The sequence below is a fragment of the Tetranychus urticae genome, chromosome 1 (genome assembly GCF_039701765.1).
Source record: "Tetranychus urticae isolate SD_2017Ah chromosome 1, NJAU_TeUrti_SD_1.0, whole genome shotgun sequence".
NCBI lineage: Eukaryota > Metazoa > Arthropoda > Arachnida > Trombidiformes > Tetranychidae > Tetranychus > Tetranychus urticae.
In genome coordinates, this window is record NC_142958.1 from 30,948,786 (window position 1) to 30,967,123 (window position 18,338).

Consider the following 18,338-nt stretch of genomic DNA (forward strand, 5'->3'; position numbering starts at 1 on the left):
AAGCTTCACTCTTCTGTTTCTCCCCACCATCTTTCCTCCACTAAGCTTGACTTTTTTTCTTCCTCTCTCTCTCTCTCTCTCCTCTTACTCATTCTTGTCTGCTCTTCCATCCTTTTCCCTCCTCTTTTCGTACCTAATACTTCAGGTCAGGTTGTTGAAAAAGTTTATTACCCTGAAAAGGGTTTATTCACTCTTTTTGGAGTAAGACTCTAATGTAAGAGTAACTAAGGCGTTAGTTACTCTATTGATTGCATCAACTTACTCTTTCTCTTTCTCTCGTCTTCGTCCTTTTCTCTCTCTCCATTTCAACTCTTTCTGTATCTAATTTGTGATAGTTTTTTCAGCCACGGATTGAAAAAAGACATATGACAAATTGTCCCAGTAATCTATCGATTTATCGTCTCACTTGTCTTGATTATTCTCATAGACTGTATAAACTGAAACTTAAACCTTTGTCTTTGCGTGATTTTTGTTCAACACTTTTTGTTTTATTAATTACACAATGATAAATTACACAACATAAGCTGTAAACTGATGTTTCGCCTCATTGTATCATTGATTATGCCTTGTGAGTGAGTTACTAGACATTTTTTTCCAGGCTTTTCCCTTGATTCTGGTTTTACACACTTTTGCTATGCAAGCTTATTTATTAATATTTCAATCTTTAGACTCAATTTTTTATCTCAATATACATTTGAATTGAAGCTTACTTGAAACAATTTCCAGCCATTTTGATTAGCTATTCTGATTAAGTTGCCATTCTTGTTACCAATTGTCATTCAGTCGACAAAACTTAACATAAGATTTACAAAGAGACTCAATAATTAGCTGACTGTCACGTAGACTCTAACCATTCTTCAACAATCACTAACATTTGTGAGAAAAAAATCTCTTTTTTATTCAGAATCTGATATCAAATGATCAGTGGTTACTATTGCAGTACAGATTCCAAGCCAAGAATAGAACAGAAATAATTTTTTATATCAATGATAATAACACACTGAAGGTTTCTTATCAATTTAATAGTTCTCTGTTGATTTTCAACACTTAAGCGTGATTGTGAACTTTTTGATTTAAATATCATTTGTTCAAAAATGAACTTTCACTTTCAAATTAAGATACATTTTTGCTATCCGTTGTTTTGAATTGACCAATTTTAAAAGACGCTTTCCTCTTTACATTAAGCCAACCTAGTTTGATGTCCTAAATAGACCCAATCCAATAATGTCAACTTCGGTAAATAAAAACCGTTTTTTACGCATTCAATCCCCAAAGTCAAATGGTATCCAAGAAACTGCAGTTGGATAAACTTGGCCAAATTGATAAACTCATCGGGACTTCACAGTTTTACAGCCTAATTTTAGGTCAACCATGAGCAAACCACTCGCCTATCCTCATCATTGTGTCAACTTTGCCACATTTGCTTCTGGATCAATTTGAGATTTCAGTGTTCACTGTTTCTCCAGGAAATAAACATTTATTTGGTTGATCAAACCTAGTTTTTGGTTTGAATAATCAATTCAATCAATTGAACAATTCAAACGCCAACTCTTTCTTTCTCTTGATTTGAAGTTATCCATAAAACGGACATAATATTCAGCTATTCTTGACTTGAAAGTCTAATACAATTCATGATTTGCTTAGCAAATTTTAAAGTTAAAGTTTCACTGTCAAGGTGTTTGTTGGAAGCAATGGCGATGTCTGTCTTGATAACATCAGAGGTTTCTTAATTGTGTGAAAATGAATAGAAATGGTGCGATGATAAAATAATGACATTGTTTCATTGGGATAGATGAAGATGATCGTGATGAAACGTAATTACCAGGATTATTCATTACCTTGACTGGATTAAATTAACAATACAAAGTGAGATTAGATGAAATGATGACAATTTTAACATTACAACCAGAATCTTAGTGAAAACTGTTAATGATGGTCTTTGGATAAACCCATTTACTGAAACAGTGAATTCAATTTGATAAGCTCACAATCAACAGTGTTTATGGCCATAATTATTGTAATTTTAATCTCCTACTTTTATAACTTTGACAGTTAATTGCATTACATAACAATGACAGTCAATATTGACAATAAATGATCATTTTGATGAGACAATCAATGCTTATTTATACTCTTATGATGTAAATTAGCAATTTTAGATGCAAAATACGATGTAAAATCAAATTGAAATTCAAAAGGAACATCAAAAAGTAACTAATTTCCAACTTGAAAAACGTGATCAATATTTACACAGATTATGCTCATTAGATAATTTACCGATCGAATCGCAGATTACAGGGAATCTGATCGTTCAGACATGATTATGAGTTATCTTCGAGAAAAACAATTACACTTTTTATGTTGTTTACAATTACTTCGAGCAATGATTTTATAGTTACAATGAAACAATAATCACACAAATAATCTTCAACCAGAATTAATCGACATCCAAATATTGATTTGAAGAGTGAATTAGATTTAACTGGACACAAATCAGTGGTAAAGATTAAAATAGTTATGATGTCAAGAAGGGCGAGATTTCCAAAAAATGAATGGATCGAGAGATAATCACAAATCATCATGATATTAGCATTACAGCTTCATTGGTGCAACAGCTTTTTCTGGATTCAATGCAAATGTAAACGACAGCAATTATTAGAGTCCAGTATAAGCCGAGAAGAGACGGGAAAGCACACTGTTACTTTTGGGTCCTTTGGGTGTTGCTCCAGATTCTGGTAACAAGGCTTTACACTGGTCTGTCTTGGGATTGTAAGAGGGACAAACAATGTCTGGTAAACGAGACAAAGACATGCGTAGGATTATGTCCATAAACTCAACCGCTTCCGATCCACATTTTGCTTCAACTTGAGTCTCTGTACATTCTTGGAATCGACGATAAGCACAACAACCTGTAGGAATACGTTGATCCCAATCAACTTGTGAAACCGTCTCTAAAGCTAACTGCAAGTCTTTGATGCACGTTTTACGGTTTGCTTGTGTGGCTTGGTTAAGACACTCCGAGTGTTTAAGGTAACTTTGTCGCAATTGGCTTCCACTGGTACAATATTCATTCAATAATCTTGTGCTTCCTTCCGTAATGAATGTTATTAGATCCCGTTGAAGTGAAGTCGCACATTTACGCGTGAAATTTTTCAAACACATGTCAGCTTCTTTCAAGTAACCACATTGTTTATCAAGCTCAACATCATTTGTGGCGATTCCTAAATGAAATTCGATAAAAAAATATATAAATATGAGTTGAATAAGGCCAAAGAATGATCAAATCTAAAGTTTACATCATTCCTGATTGATCCAGTAAAGTCAATTGAATACTTTACCTGAAGGGTTTTGGGTAAACACTAGAAGAGTTGCTGCACATAAATCCAATTCTCGAAGGTGACATGTTTGACTTGATGCTTTGCCAATGGCTATAATTGAATAGAAAATGATTTGAAATAAAAAATTAGACACAAACAATCAGGATAACATGACAATTGATTCATAAATCAATAACTAATTAATAGAACTGAAGATGTTTCAATAAAAAATATGGATAAAACGCCAAAGGTTAATATTTGCTTGAGTTGAAGACAAAACACAATATATTTTCAATGTAATAGTAATATTAATCAACTTACAAATTAAAAAGATACAGAAACACAGTTGGATAAAATTCATGATTTTTTGTAGTGAAAGTCGAGTATTCAAAACAAGAGTGAAATGGCAAAAGACGCTTAAGATGAATCACGAATCTTAAATATTGAATTACTTGAAGTCAAGTAAAATTAGTGAAGTTAGATTAATATGAATATTGAAACAGTTAACGAAAAAGAGAAACTAAATTGTAAACAATTAATCGGATCAATTGATTCAAATCACTGATGTACATTCACAAGTGTAGATCAAGAAGGAGAGTTGAGGAAGAAAACGGTTAACAAGAAGAAATGAAGACAAAGTCAATGTTCAACTGGTTGCTATTATTGATATTTCAATAATTAGTAAATTAACAGTTTAACAATTTGACTAACAGTTGGTTGGTACCAAATTTAACAATAAACTAAAGACTAAACTTATCAAGCAAAGCTATATTTAAATGCTTTTAAAATTGAGTTACATTAACAATCGTTCAAGTTGTAACAAACCAAGTTCAATCGTGAGAAAACATGAATTATTGAGATAAAGTTTTGAATGATCTTCGAACTAATTTTTGATTGTTTTGACGAAATTTTAGTTGAATAGCGACACTTCATTGATAAACTGTTTCGTCCATCTAATTCACCATTTCACCATTTCGTCCATCACCGACTTAAGTTTTTTGGCCATTTACTTAGTATATCCAAGGACCAATGCTGAAGCAAGGTGTTACTAAAGAGACGCAATGGTCGATCTAAAATGATGCTAAAAAGAAACAGAAACAAATGAAAAAAAACACATTTATGCACAAATACAAACAAATGATCAAAACGGGCTAAAATAAATTTCTTTACAATTTGCACTCTGTAAGCTTGTAGGTACATAAAAACTGAGTCCATTTGTGTGATTTAAAGATTTCTCTGATGAACAGATTTCGAAAGAATCAAGTTAGAAGTTGAATCTTCGATCGCTGTTTGTACAATTATAGAAGCAAATTTTTTCATAAAACTTATAGTGAATGATGTAAATTTTGATGCCTAACGAGAAAATGCGCTTATTTACAGAAATAGAACTTTTGATTTTCTGTAAAACAGATTAGATCGATTTTTAGTTAAACCGATCGTTTTCCGTGACCATAATAGTTGAAGAGCTGAAACTTGGTATTTGTTTAGAAAAATTGTTGGCCTGCATCATGGATCAAATATATTTTTCAAATTAGCAACCGTTATCGCGATTTTGGACATTGACCAGAGAACTTTGAGCTTCGATATTTCGAGAATGGAATCACTTACAATCATTATTCTTTCACTAATTTAATTCTTTACTGATTGCTAGTTCAATTCAATTTAAAAACTTTCCATTAGCGCATTTGGATTATTATTATTGGACTTTAAATGAATGAGCAACAACTTATTTAACAAAACAAACTCATCTTAACCCATTTCTTGCTAAATAAACCATTTTTCTGGTTAAACTTAAGTAAGGTAACAAAAGTAACGCAAAAACTACTGCCAAAGGCTCGAACATTTTGTGTTAGAGTTGAGACTATGTGGGGTTTGTAGAGACAAGAAAACTGAGTCCATTGGTCTCATTAAATACTTCGTTCGATGAACAGTTTTCTGTAAAATCGAGTTCAAAGTTAAAACTTCGATCGCCTTTTTTTCAGCTATTGGAACAGACTTTTGCATGAAACTTATTTCACTGATGTGTATTCTGATGAGAAACTAGAAACTGGACTTATTTCGATGCATAAAATTTTCTTTTTCCGTAAAACAGATCAAGTTCGATTTTTAGTTAAATCGAATTCTTCTTGTAACCGTAAGAGTTAAAGAGATGAAACTTATTATGTGTGTTTAAATGTTGTTGGTACACATTTATGACCGAAAACTTTTTTTCAATTTACGAACAGTTCTCTTGATTTTGGCCATTGACCATAAAACTTTGAGCCTCAGTATCTCGGGAACGATAATGTATACAATCATCATTTTTTTACGCAAAATTAGCTTTCATTGTGGGCTACAATATGTTGAAACATTAAAATACTCAAGGTCTTATCAAAAAAGTTATTGCATGGATTTACTTATGGTGTCAGATTTGAGACTTGATTATAAAGTTGAATGGATTCTAAAAACAAATCTCGTTAGAATGATCTCCATTATTAAATGCTCGTATTTCATTCAGTACTCAGTAATGTTTTATTATAGCGCATAATGAAATCTAATGTTTAGTGAAAGAATAATGATGTTAGGCCCCTCCATTCTCGAAATATCGAAACTCAAAGTTTTCTGGTCAATGTACAAAATCAAGAGAACTGTTGGTAGATTGAAAAAAATAATTGATCCATGGTTTGGACAAACAATTTTTATGAGTTGATAATAAGTTTCATTTCTCTAACTCTTACGATGTTAGAGAACGATCGTTTTACTAACGTTTAACTAAAAGTCGAACTAACCTGTTTTGCAGAAACACGAACATTTATTTCATGTATTAAAGTGCATTTTCGGGTTGACCACTAAAAGTTACATTAGTGACATGCATTTCATGCAAAAGTCTGTTCCAATAGCTGAAGAAAAGGCGATCGAAGTTATAACTTTGACCTCGATTTCCCAGAAAACTGATCATCGAACGAACTATTTAAAATAACCAATGGACTCAGTTTTCATGTCCATACAAACCCCATCAAGTCTCAAGTCTCGGCTCAAATGTTCGAGCCTTTGGCAGTAGTTTTTGCGTTACTTTTGTTAACTTACTTAAGTTTAAGCAGAAAAATGGTTTATTTAGCAAGAAATGGGTTGAGATGAGTTTGTTTTGTTAAATAAATTGTTGCTCATTCATTTAAAGTCCAATAATGATAATCCAAATGCGCTAATTGAAAGTTTTATAATTGAATTGAACTAGCAATCAGTAAAGAATTAAATTAGAGACAGAATAATGATTGTAAGTGATTCCATTCCCGAAATATCGAAGCTCAAATTTTTCTCGTCAATGTCCAAAATCAAGAAAACTGTTGATAAATTGGAAAAAGTATTTTCTCCATGATGTAGGTTAACAATTTTCATACACAAATAATAAGTTTCATCTTTCTAACTTTTACGGTCACAGAAAACGATCGGTTTAACTAAAAATCGATCTAATCTGTTTTACAGAAAAATAAAAGTTCTATTTCTATAACTGAGTGTATTTTCTGGTTGATCACTAAAAGCTACATCAGTGACATGCATTCCATGCAAAAGTCTGTTCCAATAGCTGAAAAAAAGGCGATCGAAGTTTTAACTTTGAACTCGATTTTACAGAAAACTAATAATCGGACGAAGTATTTAATGAGACCAATGGACTCAGTTTTCTTGTCTCTACAAACCCCACATAGTCTCAACTCTAACACAAAATGTTCGAGCCTTTGGCAGTAGTTTTTGCGTTACTTTTTTTACCTTACTTAAGTTTAACCAGAAAAATGGTTTATTTAGCAAGAAATGGGTTAAGATGAGTTTGTTTTGTTAAATAAGTTGTCGCTCAATCATTTAAAGTCCAATAATGATAATCCAGATGCGCTAATGGAAAGTTTTTAAATTGAATTGAACTAGCAATCATTAAAGAATTGAATTAGTGAAAGAACAATGATTGTTAGTGATTCCATTCGCGAAATATCGAAGCACAAAGTTCTCTGGTCAATGTCCAAGATCAACGGAACTATTGCTAAATTGAAAAAAGTATTTGATCCATGGTGTGGGCCAACAATTTTCGTGCACAAATATTAAGTTGCCTCTTTCTTACTCTTACGGTCACAGAAAAAGATCGGTTTAACTTAAAATTGATCTAAGCTTTTTTGCAGAAACATGAATATTTATTTCAAGTAATAAAGTGCATTTTCTCGTTAGTCATCAAAAGGTTCGTCATTGAAATAATTTTTATGAAAAAATTTGCTTCCATAATTGTACAAACAGCGATCGAAGTTTCAACTTTGAACTCGATTCTTTCGAAATCTGTTCATCAGAGAAATCTTTAAATCACACAAATGGACTCAGTTTTCATGTACCTACAAGCTAACAGAGTTTAAATTGTAAAGAAATTTATTTTAACCCGTTTTGATCATTTGCGGCAATTCGTGCATAAATGTGACAATTGTGTTGATTGTGTCTTTTCAGCAGTAGTATCCAGTTACCAATTTAACTGTTGATGGTCCCAATGAGGTTGAAGTGTTCGAAAGACTTCAACTGGACTAAAAATTCATGAAGGAACATGGCAATATGACTACATGTATCAGTTTTAGATGGACAAAATCGTTAAATTTATTCATCATAAGAACGCATTTTTTAGTTATGAATACAAATAAATTGGTAATTTAGAGTTGATAAATACGTGAAAGTATAACATGAGAAACCTTCACAAAATTGAATAAAATATGTTATTTTCAAGTCGATTTGACTAAAGTGCTTCCGAGTTTCTTCGGTTTTTGAGTTTTTTTCTTCTTAGCATTCTCTACCTGCTTAAAAGCTTGAAGACTACGAAATATGATTATACCGTTAGCTTCGTTTGAATTTAAGATCAGTCACGAGGCATTTATAATATTCAGAGTCAAACTTCTGAGCATATCCTTGGACCTGTTAGCTCTATTTGGACGAGAAATCCCTCAGAATAAACTTTTGCTTTAAAGTGACTGCAAACCCGTTTCAATTGGTCTAAACTCAATACAAATACAAATACAGAACTACAATATCTAATTGAATGCTGGGAGTTTACTTGATCTGTTTAATTTTTAAAGATTAAAAATCCATAATTTATTTGTCTTTCAATTCTCATCAAATTATTACTTTGGATCAGATTCATTGAGTTTCTTTAGGATAAATAATTGGATTTGAGGATGGCGCCAGTAAAGCTGCTAAGTTACCCACCAGGTAACACTCCACCTAACAGCCACATTTTAGATTCGGCTGACTGAATTATTGTTATTATTATTATTTGTTGTTACTAATTTGATTATGTTCCAATGTTGCCTGATTTATTGAAATTCCGAATGCTTTGATTGTTGTGCTTTACACTATTATCATGGCTGAACAAGAGCAAAGTGAAGCACCAACTTTCGGCCGTCTTCTGGAGCGCAATGTTATCTATTTGTATGAACAATTTGTTAAACTGATTGAAGGACGTGGTAAAAGTTCTCGCAGTCCGTTTGTCACCTCATTATGTGTCTCTCTTGTCATTATTTATCTTATCAACCTGTTAACCAGTGATTGGGGAACCAGTGATACCAGTAATCGAGTTGTCCCCGAAGCCAATACCGAGTTTTTTTGGACAAACTTTGATTCTCCTATAACTGAAATGTTTACTTTAACGCCGGGTAATATTTTATCTCCACGATTCTGGATCTGGTCAGCTATATCTACCATCACATACCCTCTAATTGAACTTCATTGGTGGCAAGTTTTGAACGATGTGATTGCCATCTATTTAAGCTCTACTCTTATTGAGCCCTTATGGGGATCCAAAGAATTATTTTCATTTTTTCTCATCATCAACCTTTCGGTTGCCTTCTTAACCACCAGCCATTACATAATACTCTATTCCATTTATGGTTCCGATGAGTATCTGTACAATGTTAGACTTTATGGATGCTCAGCATATTGTGCTGCTATATGTGTCTCTGTTAAACAATTATTACCAGAATCTGTCCTCATTGGAACACCTTTAGGAAAATTTAAAAACAACAATGTGCCTCTAGCTGCTTTATTTCTTTCCCTAATTCTTTATGCGCTAAATATCATTGAAAGTAGCCTGGTTCTTATGTTTTTCTACGGATTTATAGTCAGCTGGATTTACTTACGATTCATTCAAAACCATCCAAATGGACACCGAGGAGATCTCTCTGATGGCTTTTCATTTGCGTCTTTCTTCCCAAATGTGCTGAAACCTGGTGTAGCAATTGTCTCTAATTTTATTTATTCATTTTTCGTGGCCATTCGATTGTGCTCACCGATAGACGACAGACAATATCAACCTTTACGAGTTTTAGGAGAAAGATTAAATCAAGAACACGATTCTCAACAAGTACCAATGAGAAATCACAAATTTAAACATCATCAAAGTGGAGATTATCAATATCTATCGCAACCAATGAATGTCTGATTATTTTAAGTAAATCATCTGAAAATATCGTTTTGCCGCCTTCAGAATGCTTAAAGTTTATCAAAACAACGAGAAAACCTCACAAATTCGACTTCAATGACTTTCAACTTGTCAAAGAACCTGCACATGCAATCAACAGATTTGGATACGTAAATCACTAGACTAAACAAAGATAATGCACAACAGAGCTAACTTGATCTACTTTTCTACTATTACTACTCATTTAAGAGAATCAATTTTTCAAATAGTCTAATTCTTTGCCAAAACAACAGTCACAATTTTTAAGCAACAAATCAGTTTTTATTGTTAATAATAATGCATAAGGTGATATCTACACTGTGTCTGGTTGATTTTGGACCTTCCATACTTAGTATTTTGGTGTTACAAAGAGAAAAGTAAAAGATTTTTCTATTGGTCTGATCGGTTCAACTTTTTTTATTGGTTAATATGTAATATGTTGTTTAATAAAATCACCGTCTAGAGAACTGAAAAGTTCACTTGAAGGCCTTCTTAATCCAAATTTGAGTTTCAAAGAGGAACGCTCCGATTAATTCAGATTAATGAAAATAATGAAAATTTGTTTTTGCTGTCTTTTGTGATAAAGTATGCAGTATTGATAGCATCTACTAGTAATCATGGTAATGCAGTATAAAAATATATTTTGAAATATTAAAAAAACCAGAATTATGTAGATGACAATCTATTATTATTATATTTTATGTTTATTATTCAAATCGCCCAGTTATCAAAATACTTGAGTCTAAATTATTATACAACCGATGAATTTAGATGGTAAAATTTACAATTTAATGCTCGATAGAAACATAACTTCCGATTAATTAATGTAATTGTAAATATTAAAACCAAATAAATGACATAACAAGTTTTATGAACGTAAACCATTAAATAATCTTGCACTTTCTCTATAATTTATGTTAAGCATCGACTAGAAATTATGTTGTCGATGACTCTGATCCTGAAGATGCTGATGACTGGTTTTCGACTTGATCTTTTTGAACAACGTTTTCAGAGTTTTCCTTATGCTCCTTCTTGGGTTGCCTGATTGATTTTAGAGCATCACTTTGTTTAACTTTTCGGGCTGGGATAACATTCATAAATGATTGAGACCAAGCAATACCGTTGGTAGCGTTAAGCATTATTTCAAAGACATGATTAACAGCAAGAACTTTAGAGACACATAGCTCCATACATTGGTCAATTGGTAGTCGAGCTGTTTGAATACCCGATTTTTGAGCTAAACCAAGAGTCAAACCCTTATGAACATTGTGGTCAACTAAACCTCCGATGATGTAAGCATAATCACCTCCTCTTTTTTGTATCTCGGCTACATCAGGTAAAAGATTGGGAGAGTCACTTGACAAAAATATTAACGTTCCTTTTTCTTTGAAATCTTTGAAAGCGTCGAGAAAATGTTCCTCTTTTCGATGGATGTCCCAATAATCGAAACCTGGTTGCTTTGACATCAATCCTTTAGCAATTTCATCTTTCAATGAAGTCAAATAAAGTTGACATGGAGCATCAGAGCGTCTATTTAATGAGTAACACCTTTGGATTTGTTTCATCAATTTCCTCAATTCTTTTTCATTCATCATGGAGTTGAAGCTCAAATCAATAGCTATGTTTACCTTATTAGGTGATTCAGACATAGTTAAACGAGGCTTCTTCTCTGATAGATTGATACCCAATGTTTCTTTTAGTTCTTTCCTTTTAGCCTTTCTCTTCTGCTTTTGAATTTTTCGTTTCTCAATTTTGGTTTCATTATAAACCTTGTTCTTCAGCATTCTTTTGAGGGTCTTCTTGGAATATTTTTTCTCTTTTATTTCGTCCAATGACAATCCTAATTGATCAGCAATAACTTTAACTTTACCTAAAGCTTTTTCCTCGTCACTTGTATCACCCATATTAGTCCAGAAATATGGTTAATAAGCTTCCGTAAATGAAATTGTGATATATAGTCGGTGCAAAGAAACAATAATGCTATGAATGTAATGAAAGAAAAGATAAATGTAAATTAAAAAGTACTGTTTGAGTATTTATTTTTTTACACAACTTACCTTTACAAAAGGGGGTTCATTAAAACAAAAAAAAATATTGAATTTCAGACAATCACGATAATAAAAAAGTTTTAAAATAAGACTTAAATAAGATTGCAGTTTTACACTTTAAATATGAACGGTAGATAATGTTAGCTGCTGATGCATGGCTAGTTGCTAAGCTGGTCCAATCACATGTTGAACAGGTTTGTCAACAAACCCTGGTAACCGCTTATTTAATTTTATTTTTTTTTATTGATTGTTTATGTTTTTGGTTGGAAATCTAAGATCAATCTTCGGTGAAAATACGAAATTTATCCCTTCGAATAAATTCAAACCATAATTTGACATATTACTGAATCAAGTGAAATAAATCATGGATCATTAGGAAGTGATTGTGAAGTTCATGTGATTTGTTGGTTACATCTAAGGTTACAATCTTCATTACTAATTATTTTTAATCTGTTTTTATTAGTTTCATTCACTATTCCTCTTTTAAATAATGCAACAACCCTTCAATCAGAGTAAATGAAGTCTAAGACATATGCAAAACTAATTACACTTCCAGTATTTTCTATAATGATATATGTTTGCTATAAACTCCTACTAATTTACTGGACTTGAAATTATCGGTGAATTAACAGCCGTTCTTTTTTATCTTTTCCAGAGGGACTTTTACGAGAAAAAAAACAGCCAGGAATATTTCATTAATCTTAGCTTAAGGCTATGGCTTTATTCCGGAGCTCAAACTATGTAAAAGGTTACATATTTCCAGTCCGACCAATTGTGGCCATTGACTATTATCTTGACGATACTGTTTTGGAGAGGATTCGCAAAAGTATATCAATTAGATCATCACCAGAAGAAGCTAAAAATAAAATTGAAACGCTTAAAAACTGTAAGCCATTGATAAAAAAGATCTTAGAGTTACGCCCGTTGAAAGAAAATCTGGTCACAACAATGGGTGCTATTGAAGATAACATTGGAGATGTCAATACCTATTTCACTCATGTACGTCCTGATCAATCCCACTTATCTAAAGATTTAGAGGAGCTCGAAAAAGAGTTAGGCTCATTAGAAGACCAAGTGATACCTATCCTCTCTAAATTACCCAATGAAATTGACGAGGATGTCTTAAATGAGCCAAGTGGAGATATTTTCATAGTTGTAGATGAAGTGAAGAAATCTCGTCCCTCATTTAAATTGATAGATGCTGTTAAATTATCTTATATTAACTTTGGTCAGCATACAAGTATCATTGGTCCTGCATCAAGATTTATTACAGCTGATGGTGCTAAACTCTATATTGCCTTAATCCGTTATTTCTCCGAATCGCTGTTGAATGCAGATTATATTCCTTTTGTTGGTCTTGATTTTGTAAAATCAGCAATCGTTGAAGCCGTTGATCTTGAGCGTAGTGACCAAATTTATACCGACCCTTTATTGGTTGCTCAAGGAGATGATTCAGAATCTTTAAATAATTTTATTCATCTGGCTGGAGAATCATCATTTGAAGCTATCGCCAGTATGTTGAACAGACGAGAAATCAATCCTGATTCTTTACCTATCCGATTTTCATCCATTGGCTCAAATTATACATCAACATTAAGTCAACATCATACAATTAATTGTGTCATTTTAACACCAAATGATCTGGATCAATCAGTTCAAGAGACACAATCTGTCATATCTTTCTTTTGGAATCTATACAAAAATCTTTCTATACCTTGTAGATTAATCAAATGCTCTGGCAAAATGTTAAAAGCTAATGAGTCTAGTCGTTACGAGATCCAAGTTTGGATACCAACATCATCAACCTGGAAGACAGCCGCTCATGTTAGCAACCATCGTGATTATACGACAAAGAGATTAGGTCGAGAAGGTTATGCAATTGTTAAAGGCACACTAGTTGATTGTGACACTGTAGTGACCTCTTTGATGGAAAATAATCAGAAAGAAGATGGGACATTTGAAATTCCTGAATTACTTCAAGAACAATTGGTTCCCAAGTTTATGTGAAACAATAAAAGATGTTTGTAGATTGGTTACTTTATAAATGTTTTCACTATTGAATAGTTACTATTGATCATTTTTACGAATAAACTCAAGTATTATGTCTGACTAAATTGAATTATCGAGAGATTATAAGAAATTGCATCTTGAATTCTTCCTGATTCTGTTTAAATAATTGATACTTTTTAGTAATTAAGTTTTTTCAATCTTGAAAGTACAAATTTTGTGGGTTTACAATGCAGGGTGTGCTTTTTTGGAGATAAACCTCATCGGCTTGAGATTTGTTTTTAGGGTAATCGAATGTTGTACTAATATTATATTGTTCTAAAAAAGCGCGAATCAAGCACACATATGATCAATGATACAAGTTAATAGGAAAACCATTTGTCAAAAAAAAACATTTAACAAAGAAAGAGGAAAACGATTAATTTACATTAACTTTACATATGCATGATACTTTTAAGATAGATTGTTTTAACATTGTCATCATTCTATTTATATATTTTATAGATGTTTCTCATAAAAATGAACTAAATGAGAGAAAATAAGAATCAAGGTGGTAATTAACTCGGTTTTAGCTACATTTATTTATATCAACGATGATTGCTATGGTCGAAATAATGACTCAGATTATGTTGACTGGTGAGTTCATGAACTGAGATACCAGGACAGTTATTGAAAAGACAGAATTACGTGTTATCCTTGAGTTTCCTGAATAAAAATATCGGTCGGCGAAAACCTGTAAGCAATAGATATAATAGAAAGATTTGATTAGAACAAACTCAATTTATTTCATTTTATACTTTTATCGTTAAAATAAAACTCATACCTTTCGATGCATGTTCAGGTATATCCACAAGCTCCAATGTACTAAAACCAACTTCTTTCGATAAAAGATATTCATTGAAATGCTCTGGTTTGAACTTTATTGACCAGTAATTGTTTAGTGTGCATTCCTGTAAAATTTGAAAAGATTATTAGTATATGTATTTAAAACATGATGAATTCCCAATTCACGGTTACACCTAAGAGTGAAAGACACTTAAGTCGATGTTTTAAAGGATTAAAAATTTGCCCAAATAAAGAATCCAATATGACCAGTTAAAAATAACCAATATGTTGATTTCAGCAGCATTTGTATTTAATTCACCACCTTGATAACATTAAAATTAACATTTGATCAGAATTAATTAATCTGTCATAATTCATACTGCTGAGTTAGATCAAACGTCATTGATTTAGTTGAAGATCAAGTTATAACCTAGTTCGGATAATAGTACTTTCTATTCAAACCTAATTCTTTCGACTTTCAAACATAGGTATTATCGTGAATTGGCATAGAACCGTATTTACATAACATTTCAAACTAAAAAGAGTGGGATATTAGCTTATATTCATAGCATTTATATTAATGATTTAAGTCAATTCGATGCGATGTAATGAGCCAAAGGCATGAAATATTTGCGAGGCAATTTAACGAAATGTTTAGTTTGAATTTCAGTACAATGGTATATACCAATGAAAAAAATTAGCCAAGAATGAATGATGTTTAAGGTTATGTTGTGAGAGATACATTGGAAATTAGCAGTAATGGGAAAGCAAATCGGAAGTTTAGTCAATCATGATCAATTACACAAATTTACAAGTCTATCCAAAATTTCATCATCTAAAATAAACTTATATCATCATCTTCAATAGTCTAAGGATAACAATGGGTGAAAGAAACAAACTGATGCATTGTTGATATGTAAAAGATTAGTTTTACAAGAACAAAATATTTTACATCAATCTTCTACTTATTATATTATTCAAGAATAAGTTTTACAAGCTTATTTTTTCAATTAAATTGAACTAAATTAATAAAAAACAATGGAGAAAAATTCTACACAATAAAATATGGCAACAAGAAAAGAAATGGCAAATTAAATAAACAAAAGAGCTGTTTTCTTGAAGACCATGAGCGGTGAAGTAAGTTTATACACTATTTAGTAAGAGGATAGTGTTAATTGATTGAATAAAAATAGAAAAAGAAAAATCTACCTTAATTACTAAGCTAACTTTTTAAAATAAGCTATTCTTTGTTTCCAATGTATTTTTTCGGCCGATTTTTATGATACTAAATCATTCGGAGTTTAGTTGAAAGAGGAAGAAAAACTGTGAAAATAATACTAAAGCGTTCCTACAATGATTGGATTATGTAAATAACGGTCATTAAAATTAGTGAGAATACTTACAGAAATAAACTTCTTCTTTTTATAAGAGCACCATGGCTGAGCTTCGAGAATCAATTTCCCACCAGGCCTTAATTGAGCGTACATACGTTTAAATGCTCTTTTCAAACCATCATCTCCGAAATTGAGATGAATCCATTTGGTTACGCTCAAACAAAGGATACAATCATATTCAGGCTTTTCTTCTTTCAGGAGATCATCAGAATCGAGAACAAAATTATGGCAAATAAATTTAACGTTTTTAGGGAAATATAAAGGCTTGGTAAAATCTGGTATTTTTTTGGTTGTTGAAGTGTCAGAAGAGATTTTCGACTGAGTTTGTTCTTCACTAGCTGCATCTAATTGCGATTGTGTCGATGTAATATTTACGTTGGATTGCTGAGGTAAATTAGAAATAGATTTTGGTGAGGCTGGTGGCGACTTTGGATGATTTAAAGTAGCTGAATTTTCTTCAGATTGTTTAGTTTGAGAATTATCATTATCTAATGATGTCTTATTTTGTTGAATTAAACAGGGTGAAGGTTGATCAATTGTACAACTTGATGATTCTTTTTTGATATCAACCGATTCTTGTACTGTCGTCGACGTAACTGAAAGTGAAGATTTAGATGGAGTAACATCTACATCAGGACTGGGCTTTTCGTCAATATTTAAATCAGACTCAGAGGTTGATGGTTGATTCTCTTTGATAGATTCGGCATTAGTTGTGGAATCAACATCGGTAGAGATATTAATGGGCGCTGAAAGAGATTCTTTGGGGGACTGAAGGCATTCAGTAGATCCAGGTTGTTGAGGTGAGTCAGTTTTAGTTTCGTCTTTGTTTAAATAGTTATCATTATCCTTTTCAACATTTGTTTGAGATAATTCAACATTGTTTCCAACGATAGTCTCTGAAGATGACGCATCAGGATTTGTTATGTCACGCTTATTTTTATTCAGAACTTCGGTATCCAGTCTTTTTCTAGAAGAGTTTTGATTAATGTTGACATAATGTTTAATATTACGATTTGCTGCTTTAATCAGGTTTTCATCAATATCGATCCCAACAATTTGCTTGGGATTGAAGTCACGAGCTATTGTTAAGGTAACGTGGCCAACATTGCAACCTATGTCCAAAATATCTTGGTCTTCAAACCATTCTTCCTTGAAACACCGCAACCTAGGGTCTGTTGTTAGATTTTGATTACGGTAACCATAGTATCGATCATAATTTCCATATTGAAATTTTGCATCTTTAGGTCTAAACTTGTGTTGCATCTGTTGATGTTGAAGTTGTTGACGTTGACGATGATAAGAATAATGGTGGTAAGCGTGCGATTGGTTGCGGCCCGATCTAGGGTGCGATGGTCGTGAATGATGGTGGTGAGAATGATTATTGGAAGCTCTTGTTGCATTTTTTTCACCTTCTTTTGTTGGTTTTTTGAACATATCTGCTCCTCGATCCGATCCTCGATTAGAACCAGTCCCTTTATTTCCACGATCGATCTCTTTCTTATTAGACGATGTTTTAGGACATTTACTTGGTATCACAGATTCATCGTGCTGATCATTTTCCGTACCATTCACTGAACCAATCTCGTTGGGTTCGTTAGTGGACTCTTTGTTGGTGGAATAATCTTGTTTATTCTTGTCATCGATGTAAGCTGCACCATCTCCAATGCCACCAGGCTCATCGTCCACAGTTGTCTCTGAATCGGTTCGTTTTCGCTTTCTTTTACGACTTTTAATGATTTTACTGACCGGAATTGGCGAAATCGCTTCGGGATCACTCGAGTTTAAATTTAAGGGGTCGTGTAAATTAACAGGAATTAGAACTTCGACTTCTTTTTTGTGTTTAGGCGTGGGAAGCGGTGATGACTCGGGAGTAACTTGATCAATTGCCCCAGAGAAAGAGGCTAAATTCAATGGATCATGAATATTTCCTCCAAGAAGAAACTTGGTTGGTAAAACAATATCATTTCGACGTTTCCTTTTGTTATTATTATACCTTCCACCACCACTGTTTAGGGTGTAACGTCTTTTGGGTTTAACTTCTTCATCACAATTAACTACGACATTAGCATTGGCCAGTGCCATTGGAAACTGTAAAGGAACACTAAAGGGGTTCAATTTGAGTAAATTAGAGTAATTAAAAGTTAATAAAGATGCGGGGGAAAGACAAGATAAATCAACACATTATAAGGAAAGACATGTATTTTCATCAAAGCTTAGGTTAAAAGTGAGAAGAAAATTTTCTTTCGTATTCTTTTCAGTCTCGGCTGGCTCAGCCATGTTTACGTAAAACTTG

The 18,338-nt window shown here is 32.5% G+C and overlaps 5 protein-coding genes across 5 annotated transcripts; 2 read left to right on the plus strand and 3 right to left on the minus strand.

Annotated features, from left to right (window-relative positions):
- Positions 1 to 1,979: 1,979 nt before the first annotated feature.
- On the minus strand, positions 1,980 to 3,811 carry LOC107361592 (uncharacterized). The gene is made up of 3 exons (XM_015928426.3): positions 3,639 to 3,811; positions 3,339 to 3,428; positions 1,980 to 3,221 (listed from the first exon to the last, which is right to left on the minus strand). The coding sequence occupies exons 1-3, from the start codon at positions 3,676 to 3,678 to the stop codon at positions 2,656 to 2,658; spliced, it is 696 nt and encodes a 231-aa protein (XP_015783912.1). The 5' UTR covers positions 3,679 to 3,811; the 3' UTR covers positions 1,980 to 2,655.
- Positions 3,812 to 8,590: 4,779 nt separating this feature from the next.
- LOC107361850 (transmembrane protein 115) lies at positions 8,591 to 10,273 on the plus strand. The gene has a single exon (XM_015928779.3). It carries the CDS (start codon positions 8,677 to 8,679, stop codon positions 9,751 to 9,753), a length of 1,077 nt encoding a protein of 358 aa, XP_015784265.1. The 5' UTR covers positions 8,591 to 8,676; the 3' UTR covers positions 9,754 to 10,273.
- A 183-nt stretch (positions 10,274 to 10,456) lies between these two features.
- Positions 10,457 to 11,945, minus strand: LOC107361851 (tRNA methyltransferase 10 homolog A). The gene is made up of 2 exons (XM_015928780.3): positions 11,829 to 11,945; positions 10,457 to 11,751 (listed from the first exon to the last, which is right to left on the minus strand). The coding sequence occupies exon 2, from the start codon at positions 11,673 to 11,675 to the stop codon at positions 10,707 to 10,709; it is 969 nt and encodes a 322-aa protein (XP_015784266.1). The 5' UTR covers positions 11,676 to 11,751; positions 11,829 to 11,945; the 3' UTR covers positions 10,457 to 10,706.
- A 61-nt stretch (positions 11,946 to 12,006) lies between these two features.
- LOC107361849 (uncharacterized) lies at positions 12,007 to 13,933 on the plus strand. The gene is made up of 2 exons (XM_015928778.3): positions 12,007 to 12,238; positions 12,475 to 13,933. Exon 2 carries the CDS (start codon positions 12,534 to 12,536, stop codon positions 13,824 to 13,826), a length of 1,293 nt encoding a protein of 430 aa, XP_015784264.2. The 5' UTR covers positions 12,007 to 12,238; positions 12,475 to 12,533; the 3' UTR covers positions 13,827 to 13,933.
- A 48-nt stretch (positions 13,934 to 13,981) lies between these two features.
- LOC107361848 (7SK snRNA methylphosphate capping enzyme) lies at positions 13,982 to 18,260 on the minus strand. The gene is made up of 3 exons (XM_015928777.3): positions 16,055 to 18,260; positions 14,650 to 14,776; positions 13,982 to 14,559 (listed from the first exon to the last, which is right to left on the minus strand). Exons 1-3 carry the CDS (start codon positions 18,125 to 18,127, stop codon positions 14,510 to 14,512), a joined length of 2,250 nt encoding a protein of 749 aa, XP_015784263.2. The 5' UTR covers positions 18,128 to 18,260; the 3' UTR covers positions 13,982 to 14,509.
- Between the last annotated feature and the right edge of the window lie 78 nt (positions 18,261 to 18,338).

Bases quoted from the DNA above. Each gene is read 5' to 3' on its own strand.
- LOC107361850 (XM_015928779.3), top strand. From the start codon at position 8,677: ATGGCTGAACAAGAGCAAAGTGAAGCACCAACTTTCGGCCGTCTTCTG.
- LOC107361848 (XM_015928777.3), bottom strand. From the start codon at position 18,127: ATGGCACTGGCCAATGCTAATGTCGTAGTTAATTGTGATGAAGAAGTT. The intron at 14,777-16,054 runs GTAAGTATTCTC...CAAATTTTACAG, and splicing joins AAAAGAAGAAGTTTATTTCT to GAATGCACACTAAACAATTA. The intron at 14,560-14,649 runs GTATGAGTTTTA...TATTGCTTACAG, and splicing joins ACCTGAACATGCATCGAAAG to GTTTTCGCCGACCGATATTT.
- LOC107361592 (XM_015928426.3), bottom strand. From the start codon at position 3,678: ATGAATTTTATCCAACTGTGTTTCTGTATCTTTTTAATTT. The intron at 3,429-3,638 runs GTAAGTTGATTA...ATTCAATTATAG, and splicing joins TTTCTGTATCTTTTTAATTT to CCATTGGCAAAGCATCAAGT. The intron at 3,222-3,338 runs GTAAAGTATTCA...AATTTCATTTAG, and splicing joins GTTTACCCAAAACCCTTCAG to GAATCGCCACAAATGATGTT.
- LOC107361849 (XM_015928778.3), top strand. From the start codon at position 12,534: ATGGCTTTATTCCGGAGCTCAAACTATGTAAAAGGTTACATATTTCCA.
- LOC107361851 (XM_015928780.3), bottom strand. From the start codon at position 11,675: ATGGGTGATACAAGTGACGAGGAAAAAGCTTTAGGTAAAGTTAAAGTT.